General features: G+C 39.5%; 1 protein-coding gene across 1 annotated transcript in view; it reads right to left on the reverse strand.

The window, feature by feature from the left end:
* TBX21 (T-box transcription factor 21) overlaps nucleotides 1-13,066 on the reverse strand; it is a 55,143-nt gene extending 42,077 nt beyond the window's left edge. Inside the window, exon 1 of the mRNA XM_081969732.1 lies at nucleotides 11,982-13,066. Coding sequence (XP_081825858.1) covers nucleotides 11,982-12,598 — 617 coding nt within the window. The 5' untranslated portion in view covers nucleotides 12,599-13,066. The remainder of the gene's footprint in view (nucleotides 1-11,981) is intronic.
* Nucleotides 13,067-16,735: the final 3,669 nt, after the last annotated feature.

A 16,735-nucleotide genomic window follows, 5' to 3' on the forward strand; every position in this document is an offset into this window, starting at 1 on the left:
TAGAACGGGATCCGGAACCCACCACTGACAAACTGGTAGTAAACTGGTTAGCAACCCATTACTGTACGTCCCGCAGAATCTATTCAGAAATTGCCATGGGTTTGTAATTTTTAGCATGATACAAGAAGAAAAGTTTTACCAAAATGGAGAAAGAAATCATTTCAACTGTATTTACTTCAACAAATTGTCCTCCCGGTGGCCATGTCTTGTCTTGGTAATACATTTCGTTATTTAGTTATTTCTGGTTACATTTATATCCCACCTTCAATTCAGGAAATGAAGATGGCATACAGACTTCTACTGACGTCAACCAGACAAAAGTGAAATAGCTGGACTGAGAAAGAATGACTGGCCCCAAATCACCCAGGGAATTTATTTGCTGAATGTGTGGTAGTGTAGTATTTTAATCACTACACCACTCTGATTCTCAAGATATTTCTTGATACATGAGTTACAAGCCAAGTGACATTCTGGGTAGACATTTTATGCTACACCCTAATTACATTTTTTGCCCATCAAGCTATTGCACAGTTATTGTAAAGGATATTAAATGGATATTAATACTTAGTGGAATTATTCAGGGATGTGATTCAGCCGGTTCGCTGAACCGGTAGTTACAAGGACTGGCTGGCCCTGCCCACCCCTCCCCTCCCCGGAGTCTCCACGTGGCCCATTTTGGATGCCAGGTAAGTGCAGGGCCCATATGGAGGCTCAGGGTGAAAAATGGGCCTTCCGGAAGTTCCATAAGTCTGGAAATGGGCCTGTTTCCGGCCTCTGGGGCCCAGAGCAGTGGTGGGTTTCAATTTTTTTTAGAACTTCTTCTGTTGGTGTGGCTGCTTTGTGGGAGTGACTTGCCGGACATGTGACTGAGTGGGAGTGGCTTGGCAGTCAACTGATTGGGTAGGCATGGCCAACTTGTAAAATGTGGTGAAACTCACTTAACAACGCTCTTGCTTAGCAACCAAAACGTTGGCTCAGGAACTCTGGCATTGAAGTGTGCAGGTCTTAAAGCTGTCAAGTTACAAGACCCTTGAACCCCTAACCCTTTAGAAAAAAAAACCAGGGGTGTTCAAACTTGACAGCTTTAAGACTTGTGGACTTCAACTCCCAGAATTCCTTCTCTCGCTCTTCATCTTGATGATGTGCGTACGGTCGGGGGAAGGGAGCTGGAACCGGTTCTAAACGGCACTGTAGATTTGTGGAACCTCTTCTATAGAAGAGGTTAGAACTGGCAGGAACCCACCCCTGGCCCAGAGGAGGCTGTTTTCACCCTCCCAGAGGCTGAACGAAAGCCTCCGGAGCTGGGAAGGATGAAAATGCCCTCCCTGTCTGCTGTGGTGTAGGAGGCTGAGTAGGCTACGCCCACCATGGCCACACACACACAGCTACCCCGCAGAAAACCCGTTGCTAAAATTTTTGAATTCCACCCCTGGAATTATTACAATTAAGCATTGTTACATTTTGATACATTCTAACAGGCTTCATTAACTGTATAGGATCATTGATTTTTCAGGCTTTCATCATTTCTTATTCCTTTCCTCCAAGGTCCTCTCTCCACCCTTGACCCACCACTTTGCCAGTGGTGGATCTTACATCACCTTTACAGATTTCTATGCTCTCCTTCTTTGTAACTTTTAATGAATTCCAAGATTGGATCAGGAGCCAATTGAAATAACAGCAGTATAAATTTTCTTTCAGAAGTTGTAGATGGGCTGTTCAATTGATAGGAAAATCCACATAGGAAAAATATATGGATGGCTGTATTTACACATTTTTACTTCTTCTCATAAAGGAGTAACACTTTTAAATCAATAATTGGGAAGTGATATCTATTTGTTCTTCTACAAAAGGACAATTTTCCTGAATCAGATACCTACCCATTCACAGTCATGTATAAATGCAGCTATTCTTGCAGTCAAGGAGAAGAGTTGGAAGATATGAATTTTCAACGGGTTTATTTTTCACGCTAAAAAAGTACAGGTAGTCCTCAACTTACAGCCACAGTTGAGCCTCAAATTTCTGTTGTTGAGCAAGGCAGTTGTTAAGTGAGTTATACCTTATTTTATGTCTTTTTTTACCACAGTTATTAAATGAATCATTGCAGTTCTTAAGTGAATTGTGAGGTCGTAAGCAAATCTGGCTTCCCCCATTGACTCTGCTTTTTGGAAAATAGCAGGGAAAGTTACAAATGGGTGATCACCTGACTCTGTCTTAAATATATGCCAGTTGCCAAGTCAAGTTGTGTCCCGTGAACGGGGGAATGCTGCGACAGGGCTAATTGTGAAAACCAACCATAAGCCACTTTTTTCGTAGCTTCGAAGAATCATTAAATGAATAGTTTTGAGTGGTACATTAGAGAGACACAAATGAATCCTCTCCCTGAAATGCTATCTTTCAATTGGCATATGTGCTTTTTTTAAACAGTGAAAGTATTCAGAGTTACAATCTGCTAATATTCAATACTACTGTACAACCATTTAATTCCAGTTTGGCATCACTTATCTTCACTATTTCTGCCATCCCTTATATAATTGCAAATTTTAATTTATTTTTCAATCTAAGAAGGAATACAGCATGATGTCATGGAAAATCTTAATGAATGGGGGCGGGAAACTCAGTAAATTTTACAATGCTTAATAATAAAATCCACAACATTACATCATAAGTTTCATTTCCTCACCTTTCCTTACCCATCATAAAAGATTAGCTTCAGGAAGAAATGACAAAGTTTCAGAACTGTTTTTACTCTTCGAATCTTACAAATGTATACATTTTAAAAGATATGGCAATAAGTAAAATAACATGTAGGTACAATGTGCTAACAGTTACAACACTATCCCGTGTTCAAAAGGTCATCCTTGGTCAATTAATCATTATTAAATTTCAATTGTTTACTATGTGTTTATTAATTAATAATCAATTAACCTAAAAAAATAATCTATGCATTTAATTAAAAAGTATTAGTTTGCATATATAGAAAGCAGACTTTTGTGTGTGAGAGAAATCTCATATGCTGTTTCAAACTTTTCAGGCAGGTCCCAGTTAAAACTATTTCAACACTTTTCCAGAGGTGATTTAAATTCTATGCTTCTAGGATTTTTTAAAATACCGCTATTAAAAATAGTTTAATTTTGCTACATAAAACAATGCATTCAGGATTCTATTTCCTTTATTTATAAAAAGAATGCACTTAATTGAGTTAATGTTGCAATATAAATAAATGCGTTTATCAACTTCATTGAATGATAAGTTTGCCCCAAAATCAGTGGCAATTTTTAAAAAATGACGTTGGGGCCAATTATTTCCAGAAAACTCTTGTATGTGATAGTGTACCAAACACTTATATGCATGAGAAAAACTGAACAATAGTTATTTATGAGTGGGAAAAAGTGAATCCTGAATATTTTTCAAAGAATTTTATTTAATAGTTACACTTTTTAAGAAAATAAGAACTTCAAATTAGGCATTCCTATCCTTGATTAGTTTCAGGCCTTATTATAAGCTTATCATCTATCCAGAAAGCTCTTCATATTGGTAGATTTAAAATGAGAAATTAACATCATTTCACAAGACATACTACTTAGCACAAGCTCAAAAAATAAAACAATAAATCCAAATTAATAATCATAAAAATAATAATGAATAATTGTATGCAGATTTATAAATGACAGAAATCTCAAGGTATATTGTATATCAAAAATTCAGAAAAGCAAAACAATCAACTCTGCTTAATACCTTTCCTCCCCCCCAAATAAGACCTATCCTGAAAATTAGCCCTAGCATGTTTTACATGTGTCCCTAATATAAGACCTACCCCCCAAATAAGCCCTATTTATGAGCCTGTGCAGCCAGCTCATCACCTATTCCATCTGGTTGTTTGATGTGCCAGGCCACGAGGTGAGCAGGTGTCACGATGTGGATGGCCTGGCTACATGGGCCCTAAGGTAAGCCAGTGTGAGGCATATGGGGAAGCTCCACTCCCCCACTTCACCTCATGGTTGTGGCACTGGCATGTTGCTCGGTCTCCTGTCCTGTTGCGACCACGAGGAAGCAGAAGTGGGTTAGTGGCCACATGGGATCCTGCTAGACATGGTTGCTGGAGCCACCACCATAAGGTGAGGCAAGTGTCAGGGCATGGGGGCTTGGCTGGGGGCCCCTGAGGTAAGCGGGCACAGGGCATGTGGGACAGCGCCATCCCCACACCTCACGGCGGCGGCACTAGTGCACCTTGTGGCCTCCTGCTTCAAAAAATTTAGCAAGGGGTTCTCTACCTGGTTGCTGGATGAGTGTGGACATTGTGGGCATGGCCTAGTCAGCCATCTGCACCAAGGTGGGGGGCAGAATTTTTGCCCTCCCCGGCTCCGGAGGCTTTTCTCGAGTCTCTGAGAGGGTGAAAATAGCCTCCCCAGGCTCTGGAGGCCCTCTGGAGGCCATAAATTTCCCGAATTTCTGGTAGGACTATTTTTCATTCTCCCTGAGCCGCGCATGGGAAAAAAACCTTCCAAAAATAAGCCCTAGTGCTTATTTTGGGGCCCAAAAAAAATAAGACCTGGTCTTATTTTTGGAAAAACACGACTAATAATACAATAATAATAAACAAGCAGGAAATAAAATGAAAAAAATAATAGCTAGTTGCCTAAACAGAGCTATTTATCCTGCCTCCCAAAAGTCACACACCAGGTAATGAGGAGGGAAAGCAGAGTGCTATCACTAACAATTCTCTTCCTCTTGCTGCTATTTCTAAATGAACTATTCATATTAAAGTCTCAGAAAATTATTTTACTGAATAAGCAAACACGTGTGGAAGAAGGTAGTATATCCAAACTATGCAGTAGTTTTAAAGTGGGTAACAGCTCATTAAATTATGCTCAGAAATGGCCCTTCATCTAGTGAAGCCATAAAAAACCAGCAAAACATCCTAATCAATAATCAATCTCAAAACTTTCCAGTCAGATGCTATGCCAGACCAATGTGCTTCTAGGAATTCTGAGAGTAATAACCCATCCAGATGGTGCCAGATTGAGGCAACCTAAACAACCTGCATTCTGTTGAACTAATCATTTCCATATTCCAATAGCCCATTCTGGATAAGTACACTAGGCATAACCGGAGTATGTTCTTGGTTGACGCTCGAAGAGAATTTGCTCAAAACAAAAGTAGAACTAAAAGTTAGAAAAAAAATAAATGTTGCTTCTTTACGTACTGATGAAATAATAATGCATTATTACATAATAATATAATAATTACACATAATAAAAATAAGGACAATGAATGATGCCTTAATCCCACAGCGACAGATCTACTTACCAACAAGCTAAAGTGGGGAAGTACACTTCAGACAGTTGAAGAAGAAACAGGGCATTGGAAGAATATCTAATAGTGAAGAAGATGCACTGAATTCATAGTACAAAGAATACCATGAAGGCTTACTAAACAACAAAGAGACCAACTGGCCTACAAGAAAAATCAAATGAAGAACAGGATGACAAAGCAAATTATTACATGGCCAATACACAAAAAACCTTGCTGACAAAGCAGACAAGGACGTTTTCTGTGAGATGGGTGCCATATAAATTTAATTAATAGACAAATAAATAACAACAACACTAGTGATGGCTAATAGCAGGAAAATTGAATAAAGGGACAGAGTGACTATTTTTGGTTGCACAAGACCAAGCTTTAATAGACTTATAAATCTAGAGTTGAGAAGATGGGCAAAGAAGCTGAAGAAACAGTGGACTATCTAGTTAGCGTCTGCAAGAATATTATACAAGCTTACCACAAACAACGGCATGACAAAAAAGTAATAACAATGCATTGGATTATCTGTGAGAAGTACACTGACTTGCATGAAAGAACTGATGGGACCACAAAAGTATTAGAAAATAAAAAATCCAAAATTCTAAAGTCCAGTGAATTTTGGACTTTAGAATTCAAACAGACAAGAAACTGCTATACCACACCCCAAAGTTAACAACTGTTGATTAGAAAGACAAAAAATGGATAGTAGACACTGCAATATTTGGAGATAGCAGAATGGAAGCAAAAGAATTGAAGAAAATCACAAAATACAAAGAGTTATAAGTAGAAATAGAATAATTATGACAAATGCAGCATGGATCATACCAATAGCAATAGGACCGTTGGGTGCAATTGCAAAGCATCTAGAATTGAACACCATTGGCATTGATAAAATCACCATCGGTCAGTTGGAATAGCTTACATCATGCTACAATACCTTGAAGACCATCAAACAGCACTTACCTTTCCCAGGTCCTTGAGAACAATTGGAAAGGTGAATAAAAATGCCCAAACATCTGACTGAAAATGCAACAATAATGATACAATTCTGATATTGTTCAGCACCATATTTCTCCTCCCCAACCACTTGTGAAGTCTGTGTTTCAAAGGAAACATTTTTTCTGGTTTATTCAGAATACAGAGCTTTTCTTCTGTGTAATCTTTGCCTTATACACAGGCGCAAACAGAATTTTTGCATAGGAAATTATTTCCCCCGTTTTACTTCCACCCTCCAATTTCTAAAAACTAAACACAATGTCACGAAAGGGTAGCCAATAGACATGATGGTGATGGTAGTTATCAGGATGTTTTGGTCTATGAAGAGATGCTCCTGTCTCAGAAATCAGAATTACTAGATAGCCTTTTACTGTGCATTTTGACTGATAGAAGTGCAGTAAAATGTTATAGCCTGACTTTTTTCCACTACTTCCTGTGCATTACTTATTTAAGGTCCTTCAGAATGTCTCTTCTTGGAGTCAGCAGAAGAAACTTCTGTTGGATATAACTGTTTGCTACTGAAGCCCACTGCCCCAAGATCCCATACATGCAATCTGAATTAAAAATCAGTGGGGAGAATCTCCATGATTGCACTTTGCCTTGGAATTTATTAACTAGCCCAACAATGCAAGAAAAGCCATTCAGACATACCCATTGCCAATTTTTAACTAAATAAATGCAAGACACCAATTGGGAGAATTTCATCTAAATTATCTTCTAGTTGGAATTCTGTTTTAAGGACAAACAATATTCCATTATTTGAGTAGGCCTCAAATATCAGTAGGCCTCAAATATTATCCAGTGGCCAGAGGGAAGCACAGAAAATGACAACTCTTTGCTGCCCTCTAATGATCTGTGAGAGTTTTGCTGCTCTGATCTGGTAGCCTTATAAAATTAACAAATATATATATATCGAAGATACTCTCCTTGCAATACATCCATATTTTTGTTCCCAGCCAGAGTTTTGCGAGTTAGATAGACAACTAAATTGGACAAACTATCAATTTCACAATCAAAAGATTCTGGCCAGCATACAACAAAGTTAAAAAGATAATATATACAAATCGATATTTTAAAATTTAAAATTATATAAATAAATAGGTAGGATGAGTTTGCTGCTGTACCGCCCAAATAACTGCCCAAGGCAATCACTTTTGTATAGACTTTTCCATGTGCCTAAGTTAGAATTTAGCCGCATTTGAAACAGCAAGGAGCATAGAATTTGCTGTCTTCATTTCCAATCCATTGTGTCTCTGTTTCAAGTCAGTGCAATCCCCTAACTTCTTCACAATGAAGTCGCTGACAAAGCTTCAACGGGCTGGGAGAGATTACTTAGGATGATTTAAGTCTGCCTCGGTCATGGTTGTGAATGAGATGAAGTCAAAGTCACAACAGAGACAGTGAGAACAATTATTCAGTGGGATGTCGTGCCTCCAATAGCTGTAGTGCTCCAACATTGGAGATTTTAAGAAAAGATTGGGCAGCCATTTGTCAGGATGGTATAGGACCCCCTGTTCAAGCAGGGGTTTGGACAGAGGACCTCCAAGGTCTCTTCCAACTCTATCATTCTTTAAATAATAATGCCAAGACATTTTATATATACTGTATTTTTCGGAGTATAAGACGCACAAAGATTTTGAAGAGGCAAATTAAAAAAAAAGTTTTTGCACTCTGCAGACCTCCTCAAAATGGGCCTGTGTTTGCAAAAACGGGCCTGGTTTTTTTTTTTTTTCAAAAAAGGGCATGAATAGCCTTTAGGAGGCTTGTAGAGTGCTCCTGTGGGGATGCACCCCTCCCCAAAACGAGCAAAAACGGCCCATTTTTTGTAAAAAAAAACATACATAGCCTTGAGGAGGCTTATAGAGTGCTCCTGGGGCCTGGGGGGAGGCAGAAATTGAACAAAAACTGGCCCGTTTTTCACTCATTTTTGCCCTCCCCAGACCCCAGGAGTATTCTGGAAGCCTCCTAAAGGCTAAACACGGCCATTTTGGTGAAGGGGCGGAGTTTCAGGAGGCCAAAAATGCTGTATTCAGTGTGTAAGACGCACCCAGATTTTCAGCCTCTTTTTTGAGGGAAAAAGGTGCATCTTATACTCTGAAAAATACAGTAATTTGGGAGCAGAATGAGTAAAAGTTTCAGGACCTAAAGGCAGACTCATCTTTGCATGTGAACTCTTCAACTTCAATAGCCACATTTCCTATGTAAGTGTGAATTTGAGGCGAGACTTTGTCTTCTGTTAGACATATAATTGAAACTTGTTAGATCTTCACTTTAAAGATCCTTCAGTTACAGAAAATCAATACTTTAAAAAGACCTGGTCCTCTTTCCCAAGGCCGGAAGAGACAACATCATCTTCTATTGTAGCCTGTGTGGCTTTGTGGCATAAATTGCCTGGCAATGGGGAACCTCGTTGGTCTATGAATCTTGACATCTTTCCATGTCATTTCTTTCTCCTAATTTTCAATCTCTCCTTAGGATTGATCACTATACAATTTAAGACAAACTCTGGAATAAGTTGGTATGTAGGAGAATAAAAGTGTAGTGATAAGCATGAAAATCCATAACTGTACTCTTTATTTTCATACCTTCTCAGAACAGAAGAGAAAGAAACGGAAGAGACCTGGTTGGCATGTTTAAGCTGTGTAGTGAGATCCTTCCCTTTCCTCTGTCTCTGCTACAGGTAGGTCCTTGGGTACTGCAGCTCAGTTGAGAGGACGTTGAGCAGAAATGAGCAGAGAGAAGAGGGCAAAAAAAAATAAAAAAGGCAATGGTAATCTTCATAAAGATTTCCTAATCTGACAGTGAATTGCCTGGAGAAAATATGAGGAATGGTGTGAGATAGGTAGGTTTATGTGTTAATATGTTCAGAGTTTCGTTTCTAGAAAAAGAGATTTGTGGCAGTACATCCTTCATTAGTTCTGTAGTTCCTCAGGATAAAAGAAATAAATTCTACAAATGGTCCATGTGGCACTTACTTCAGAAATTCCAAAGATTATGATCTGAGTTAGAAAACAGATCAGAAGGCTAAACTAACTTTCTCTCTTCATAATCAAATTCAAATAAAGTAATCGTAAATACTTGGCTTTTTTATTATTTATATTGTCCTGTGTCCTTGTTTTCTGTAAAATCAAACTGCTGGTATATCTTAAGAATCAAATTTGATCTCTTTTCTGACTCAGCTGAAAAGCCATCTGACATATTCACATGAGAAAAAAACATATATTTTCCTAGCTCTGTGCTGGGAGATCACTGGTTAATTGCATGTTTAACCACGATTTATAAAGGTGTTTTGACAAATATGTGCCCACAAACACCACAAGAAAGCAAATTGAACACTTTTTATGTCAAGTGGGAAAATGAACAGACTAGAACTTTGTAAATTAGGATTTGGTGATTTAAGAACTTTTGGTCAATTCATAGACTTTCTCCATCATTTTGAAGGTTACATTTTTTTAAAAAAAAGTAGCCACTGTTTAAATTGCATCACTTAGTCTGAGTTTTTGGGAGGAACTAAATAAAGCTACTAACATCAAAATAGTTCAAAACAGCTTATAAATAATTGAAATAACTGTGGACAACTAAATAATATTTCAATAAAGGTGGTCAATAGAGAAGTGACTGACCAAACTTAATTAAGATCCCACATGTAAAATAACATGTTTATCAACTATAAGAAATGTATTGTGACATTTCTTCTTTGCATTTTTCATACTTTTGATTTTTCTCTGTATTTGCAATGCTATGTCTGATATGAGTGGTCCCATAACTATGTATTATTTCTGCTACATGTTTGAAACTTCTAAGACATCCTGATATTCCTTCTTTTTCTTTATATTTAATGTGGAAAATCCAACACTCAACATGCCCAAATTCTCTGGTTTAATAGAGTTTCAGTGCTGTTATCAGTAACATTTTTGTAGCCTATGTGATCAATCCAGTTAACCTGTTTTTTATTATCTGATCATTGTTAATTCATTTACAAAATGGTCCCACATATTTCTGTTCAAAAGCCATCTTATTTAATTAAGTTGTGTTCCTTCCCAGATAATTAGTTATAATAATACAATTTCTAGTTATAATCAATAGATTACTAAAGTAATGTGATTCCTTTTTTTAACACAAACATTTTGGTTACTGAAGGAAGTATAGGTAATTCTCAAATTAAGAAATAAGAGCACCATTTAAGATAAGTGAATCTGTAAGATAAGGGCATCTTTAATAATATCTCTATAAATCCACATTTCATTTTTAATCTCATTTTAATTCCCTCTTACCAGTAGCATACCAGAACTAAAATAGCCTCATGAAAACAAACATAAACAGATGTGCCTCTAACTCTTAGTGACACTCATTAAAATTGGTCTCACTGATTAATCAGCTAAAGCTTTCTTTTTTTAACTAGCGTAAAATGCCCTGAAATAGAGAGAAAGAAATCTGTAACTAGGAATTAAACTATCAAGAGCATTAATTAAACCTTCAATTGATTAAAGTACTAGTTGAAATTGATTTTAAAAATTACATCCCATAAAAAGCAAAAGAGAACTGTTTAAACGCATACACACAGGTATTTTGTTCACGCAGTCTACATCCTTTTTTAAAAAAATAGCATAGTTTTTATACTATTTTTCAATTTGAGAAGTTCTGATGAGGGAAAAATATTGAAATTCAGCACATAAAAATATAAAAAATCTAAGCCATCTAAATCATATTCTTCTAAGAACCAAAATGTCTTTTTGTCCCCCTTTTTAGTTTCCATTGCACTACTGCTTGTTAAAATAAAAATAATAAATAACAAAAGTTACACACTTTCTTGCTTTCTTAGTTATTCTGTAAATAAACAGAAATAACAGCAAATCAATGTCACTTACTACTTGGGGATACAAAATTATTTGGGGCCCCAGCAGACCAGTAACATCATTTAACCTTTTATCCATTCTGCTAGGCAGCTGTTCATGTGGACGAGACACATCAAATTTGCCTTTCGAAAAATTGGTAGCAACGTCTCCAATATAATATTGAAAATTAAGCCTGGATACATATGTTTCATGGGGAAGAGTATAAATAAAGTTTCTGACCATCTACCTAGAGGCCATCAGGTTCCTGGAAAACAACTTTCCCATATAACCAAGGTTTGGGAAAAGTTTCTACAGGAAGCACAGATTCTTCCAGAATGATAAGCATCTAAACTGATGGGATCCTGCAAATGGGAAGAGAATTCACCCTTGAAATTTTTAAATGTTTATCTTAATGTTCTCTTCCTCACCCCCCCCCCCGCCCCGAAATAAGCCAACTGGATAGTCTGATTGGTTCTCCCTCGGTTACAAAAATATGGGCAGATTAGCAGGACCGTCATCCTCGTCCTCGGGGTCCCTGCCCGGCGAGCCCTAGAGAGAAACTGCCAAGCCAACCACCTGTTTTTGCAACCAAACGCACGCACGGACAGCTGGTGCCTGTATGAGACTAGACTTTCCCCATCCCGGCTGCTCTTCCGTTTGGGATAAAAGTTCTCAGCAAACGTGGAAAGAGAAACGCGGGTCTTTCCCCTTCCCCTCTCCTCCTCCACCTTCGCGGCTGCACCCCCACTTGTCCCCTTCTCGAAGCCCCAGATCCGTTTGCCCTCCGTCCCCCGCGGCCCAGCCCCAGCCAATTGCCGGGCTGCCGTGGCGTCTCCTCGCATGGCTCACCTGCCCTGCTTGGTAATGATCATTTCCGTCTGATGCTTGTGGAACTTGGCCCAGAGCGGGTAGTTGTTGAGGACCACCTGGGTCTTTCCGGAGATCTGATAGCCCGGCACGGGATAGAGAGGAGCCCGTGAGAACACGTGCTGGACCGCTGTCGAGTAGCAGCCTTCTCCGGCGGGCGCGCTGGCATACAGATCCCCGGCGCTGGGATAGAGATCGCTAGCTGAGACCGAGAAGCCAGGATTCCCGGCGGGGACAGTTGACGCTGGGATAGGCGGGGGAGGCTGAGCTCGGTAGGAAGAGCAGTTGTTCGCTGCCGGCCCCAAAAATCTGCTCGAAGAGGCCGGGTCGGTCGCCGCAAAGGCACTTTGCACCATTGGACTTCCGTAGGCCAGCCCTAAGTTGCAGCCGCCTTCTTGCAAGGGGGGATCGGGGTAGTAGAAGCGGTCCTGGGGGGCTCCCAATTTCAGCTCGCCCCCACCGCCCGTGTCTTTGGTCGTGGTTCCCTGGAGGTCTGGAGGCTCCTTTGCAAAGTTTTGGCTCTCTGCCCCGTTCAGCATGGTGAGGGCAGCAGCGGTCGGATTGGCAGGTCCTCCGGTGAGTGAATCCAAGGCGCCCATTGAAGAAAAAGACTCGCGGGACAGATTCGCGGCTCGGAGCGGCGGCAGGTGGGAAGCGAGGAGGGAGAGGAGAGCAAAACAAAAGTTTTGAGATGGAGGGGAGGGAAAGTCGAAAGCCCGGAGGAAGCGCTGGAGCGCTCAGAGTTTCATCGAGACTGGAAAAGACGCATCAGCGCTCGCCTTCTTCACACTTTTCCGGTCAATTATAACAACACCGAGGCCAGTTAGTTAATTGCACGGCTGCGTCTTCTTAAAATCCTGACTTGCTCCGCTATCATTTAACGGGCTGTTTGGAGAGAGAGAGGAAACTTTCGCGACTTTGCTGCGTCAAGATCCGGTTGATAGTGGCAACGGCGGAGTCAAGATCAGAGTTAGTCGCGCTGGATTTTTTCCTTAGGACTTTTCCGAAGACTCGGCGGAGCTTTTCCTGCACTAATCACTTCTTCGCTACTCCGCCAATCCATCCTCTTTGCCTCGGAAAACTGCGCTCTCGATCTGCCCCCTATTAAAAGAAAGACAAACGGCTCCTCTTCTATTGGCTGGGGAGAGTTTTTAAGTCCCGCCCCTCTGGTTCTGCCTTCCCCTCCAAGGGCGAGCGGCGCTTATTACTTGAATGGATGTGACCGGGTCCCCTCACACCCGCCGGTCCCCGTTTCCATCGTGAGCGGCAGAAAATTGATCAGCATCTTCCGACTAACCGGGGGATGGTGCATTTTGCTTGTTTCCACAATCCTGCTGTGGACTGCCTCTGCAGTCAAAAATAGTACAATGCAAGCTGAATGTGTTTATTTATTACATTTACAGTTCACCTATAAATCAATAGAGATTTCTTAGTTTTGGCAACTTTAAGATTGTGGACTTCCAGAATTACCCAGCCAGCATGGGACTTCCACCATCCTAGATGATTTCTCCCCAATCTCCATTTCAACATCAATATCAAGGTTGACAGCCAATGACAGATTGGAAAGTCCTTGTTGTCCTTGATTGGTTTGCTGCTGAATGAGGATTTGGATCTGAATTTTCCTTGTCCCTGCTCTGCCTAATAATCACCTACACAGCCCCTTCTTCCACAACAGTTGCAACATCTCACCAAGAACCCAGAAGGGCCTTCACTCCTATCCAAAAGTCAGAATCCACAAACTTTCCAAGCTGCTTTGTCATTCAGTCTCAATTGTTCTAAAATGAAAACTCTCAGGCGGATAGAAAGAAAGGGACAAGATGTACACATTGTATAGATAAAGGAGTGATTTTAATATCAATGCAATTTTTATAAAGGAGATTCTATGGGAGGCCCTCAGCTGTATGTCCCTCTCTTTCACAGAACCTATCCAAACACTATTTCTGAACAGTACCCTTAATGGGATGGGAGGAAAAAGGATTAAAACATGTGGCTATCAATCACTTTAATAAGTACATTTTAATTTCACTTACGCTGACATTTTATCCTACCCCAATTGTTAAAATACAGCCTTCAGAATAAGATTATTAAAGGCCAAATGGATCCTTATCCTAAAACTGTTGCATACCTGTGGCATATAAGACATACATGCTTAATAGTGGTAGCATGCCCTGGGCACAAGGTTGGGGATGTGGCAATCAATCAACCTATCCTGACATGTAGTTGGCTATTGCTTGTCTGCATAAAATCCAATACAAGGTATAACAAACTGCAAACCAGCTTTCAGCCCATAGGTCTGTTCAGTCATTTTTCCTTGCCTAAAATCAAGTAATAATCAAGTAGATTGCTACCAATTAGCTTTCAATTTAAAAGGAGGGGGGAAGGGTTAACACTGATCAGGAAATCCACTTGATATTTCCATCACTTATGAAGAAAATCAGATCAAAGACAACTAAAAAGACTAATTTGATAACGCTTTGATTGGCCCCATTTAAAAAGAATTCAGTCTTTTAATGTGAAGATTTTTTTTAAAAAAAATCATCTCCTTTTGAGGATCTTACTTTTGCACAGTTTTTAAAATAGTCAATCTAGAAGTAGTTGAAGCAATAAGTGGTGATAAGTACTTTTTAAATTAACATTGTCAGTGTCCATGGCATTTTAATTTTTTTTTTCAACATTCACAATTACAGAAGGTGGATTCAGGTGTTTGGAGGAAGGAGAGATGCAAAACAACTTATTATGGGTACATTATACCGGTATATTGCCAAAGATTTGGTTAGACATGCCTTGGTACCAAATTGCAAAACTTATTTCAGATCAAGTCAATTTACATAACTGTAAAGAATTTCAAAATACTCTTTCTTTAACTTTGGAATATAGGTGAGAAGCCTTACACTCAAATTCTCACAAAACAAGTCTAAATCAGATGAACTGAATTACTCAGTAATACCATAAAACTACTCTGTACATTCTGGATTGGTCTATGATATTGCAAAACTGATTGCCAAGCTAAATTCAATTCAGTAAAATGATATTTTTTCTTCCATTCAATAATTCTCAGTAATAATTTCAGTATTATTAAAAAAAAAGAAGTATGGGATTGAAGCCTGTATTAATAGCATTCAATTTCATCAGAAATAAATGAGATTATCTAAACAACTCTTTACTTTTCTTACTGATCTCCAGGAAACTAAAGTATATGTGTGTGTGTATGTGTGTGTGTGTGCATGCGGGCACTCGCTCATACGCATACGCAAACACACACACATACACACACAGAGAGGAAAGGAATGCTTACATCTAGGGTAATCTGACTTTTTGCAACCTGAAAGAAATATATAACTTTTCTCCTTTCACTCCTGCATTAATTCTGAAAAATCCTCATTTCCAAAGAATACAGAGCTGAGTTTTATGTTTGTTTGTTCTAGAATGACCTTGCCCTTTAAGGAGCATGCTGGATCTATACTCTGATATATTATAGATATAGCCAGAATAAAAATTACATTTCATTTCCTTTTCAATTTTGAAGGGGAGGACATCCAATCAGAGGGATTGAGCGGGCTTGACCGAAAAGGAAAGGAAGAAAATGTCATTGCTGTTGTTTGTGTGTATGTGTGTGTGAGACTCTGATAAACTGGTAATAATTTTTTTGGGGGGGAAATGTAGTATCTTGTTCATTAAAAAGACATATTTTTATAGATCACATTGGTAAACCAGTAAAGAGATTATCCTTGTTTTTAAACATTTTGAATAATAATTTCTCAGTTAGGTGTAGCAATATGCCTTTCTACTCACCTGTTGTAAAGAATGCCCCCCCCATCTTTTTTTCCTGTTTAAAAAGTTATTAATGTTTCTTGGAATTTCATGTGCCCAGTTTCTCTCTGAGATCAAAGCACACTGGGGGAGCATCTACACATGCACACACGCAACCCCCCCCCCCCCGAGACCTACATATCAAACAGAAATTGTTCAAGTGAAATATTCCCTTTTATTGCAGAAATGGATTATCTCAAGGGTTATTAAGTACCACAATTAACAAAGCTGCACCTACTGCCGGTCACATAAGGAGAACCTGGGAGTCTGCCCCAGCAGTCAAGATATTCCTGCAGTTTTGACTGCAGCAGATTTCGCAATCACCTGTTTGTTTTCATCACCAATTTGTTCTGAAGGTTAGGTCAGGAAATCCTTGCAGACATCCCACAATCACCAGCAGGAAGGTCTGTCTGGACCTATGTAAACGGAGTGATGCCCCCCCTGTGAAACTGCAAATAGAGCGGACTTGATGGGCCAGGTTGTCCCCCCAGGGAAGCTGTGTATTGTCTCATCAGACAGAGTTTAGCAGCCATCTCAGACCATTCACAGCTTCAATTGTTTGGAGTCGTTTCTTCTCCCTTTAGCTCCTGAATGCAAAATCTTCCTTTCCGGTATCCTGCAACTTCTGCTGTGCTCCATAAGAATCTTGCATCTGGAAAAGTAAGCCAAACTGATATAGGAAACAATAAAACAACTGCTTTATTCCCCAACCTTAAGGAAAGTCAAGTACAAAACACAAAACAAAACAAACCCCTCCCTCCTTCCCCTCCCTCCAACCCAACTTCAAAGCAGAAACGAAATTTGAACCATTAAATGTGGAAATAGGTGATATTTCAGGGTGCTAGAAGTATATCTTGGAGCTACCGATACTTGTTCTTCTAACCTGGTGCCTTCCATATGCATTGGATTACAACTCTCATCACTCT

Source organism: Natrix helvetica, assembly GCF_964273705.1.
Source record: "Natrix helvetica genome assembly, chromosome: Z".
NCBI lineage: Eukaryota > Metazoa > Chordata > Lepidosauria > Squamata > Natricidae > Natrix > Natrix helvetica.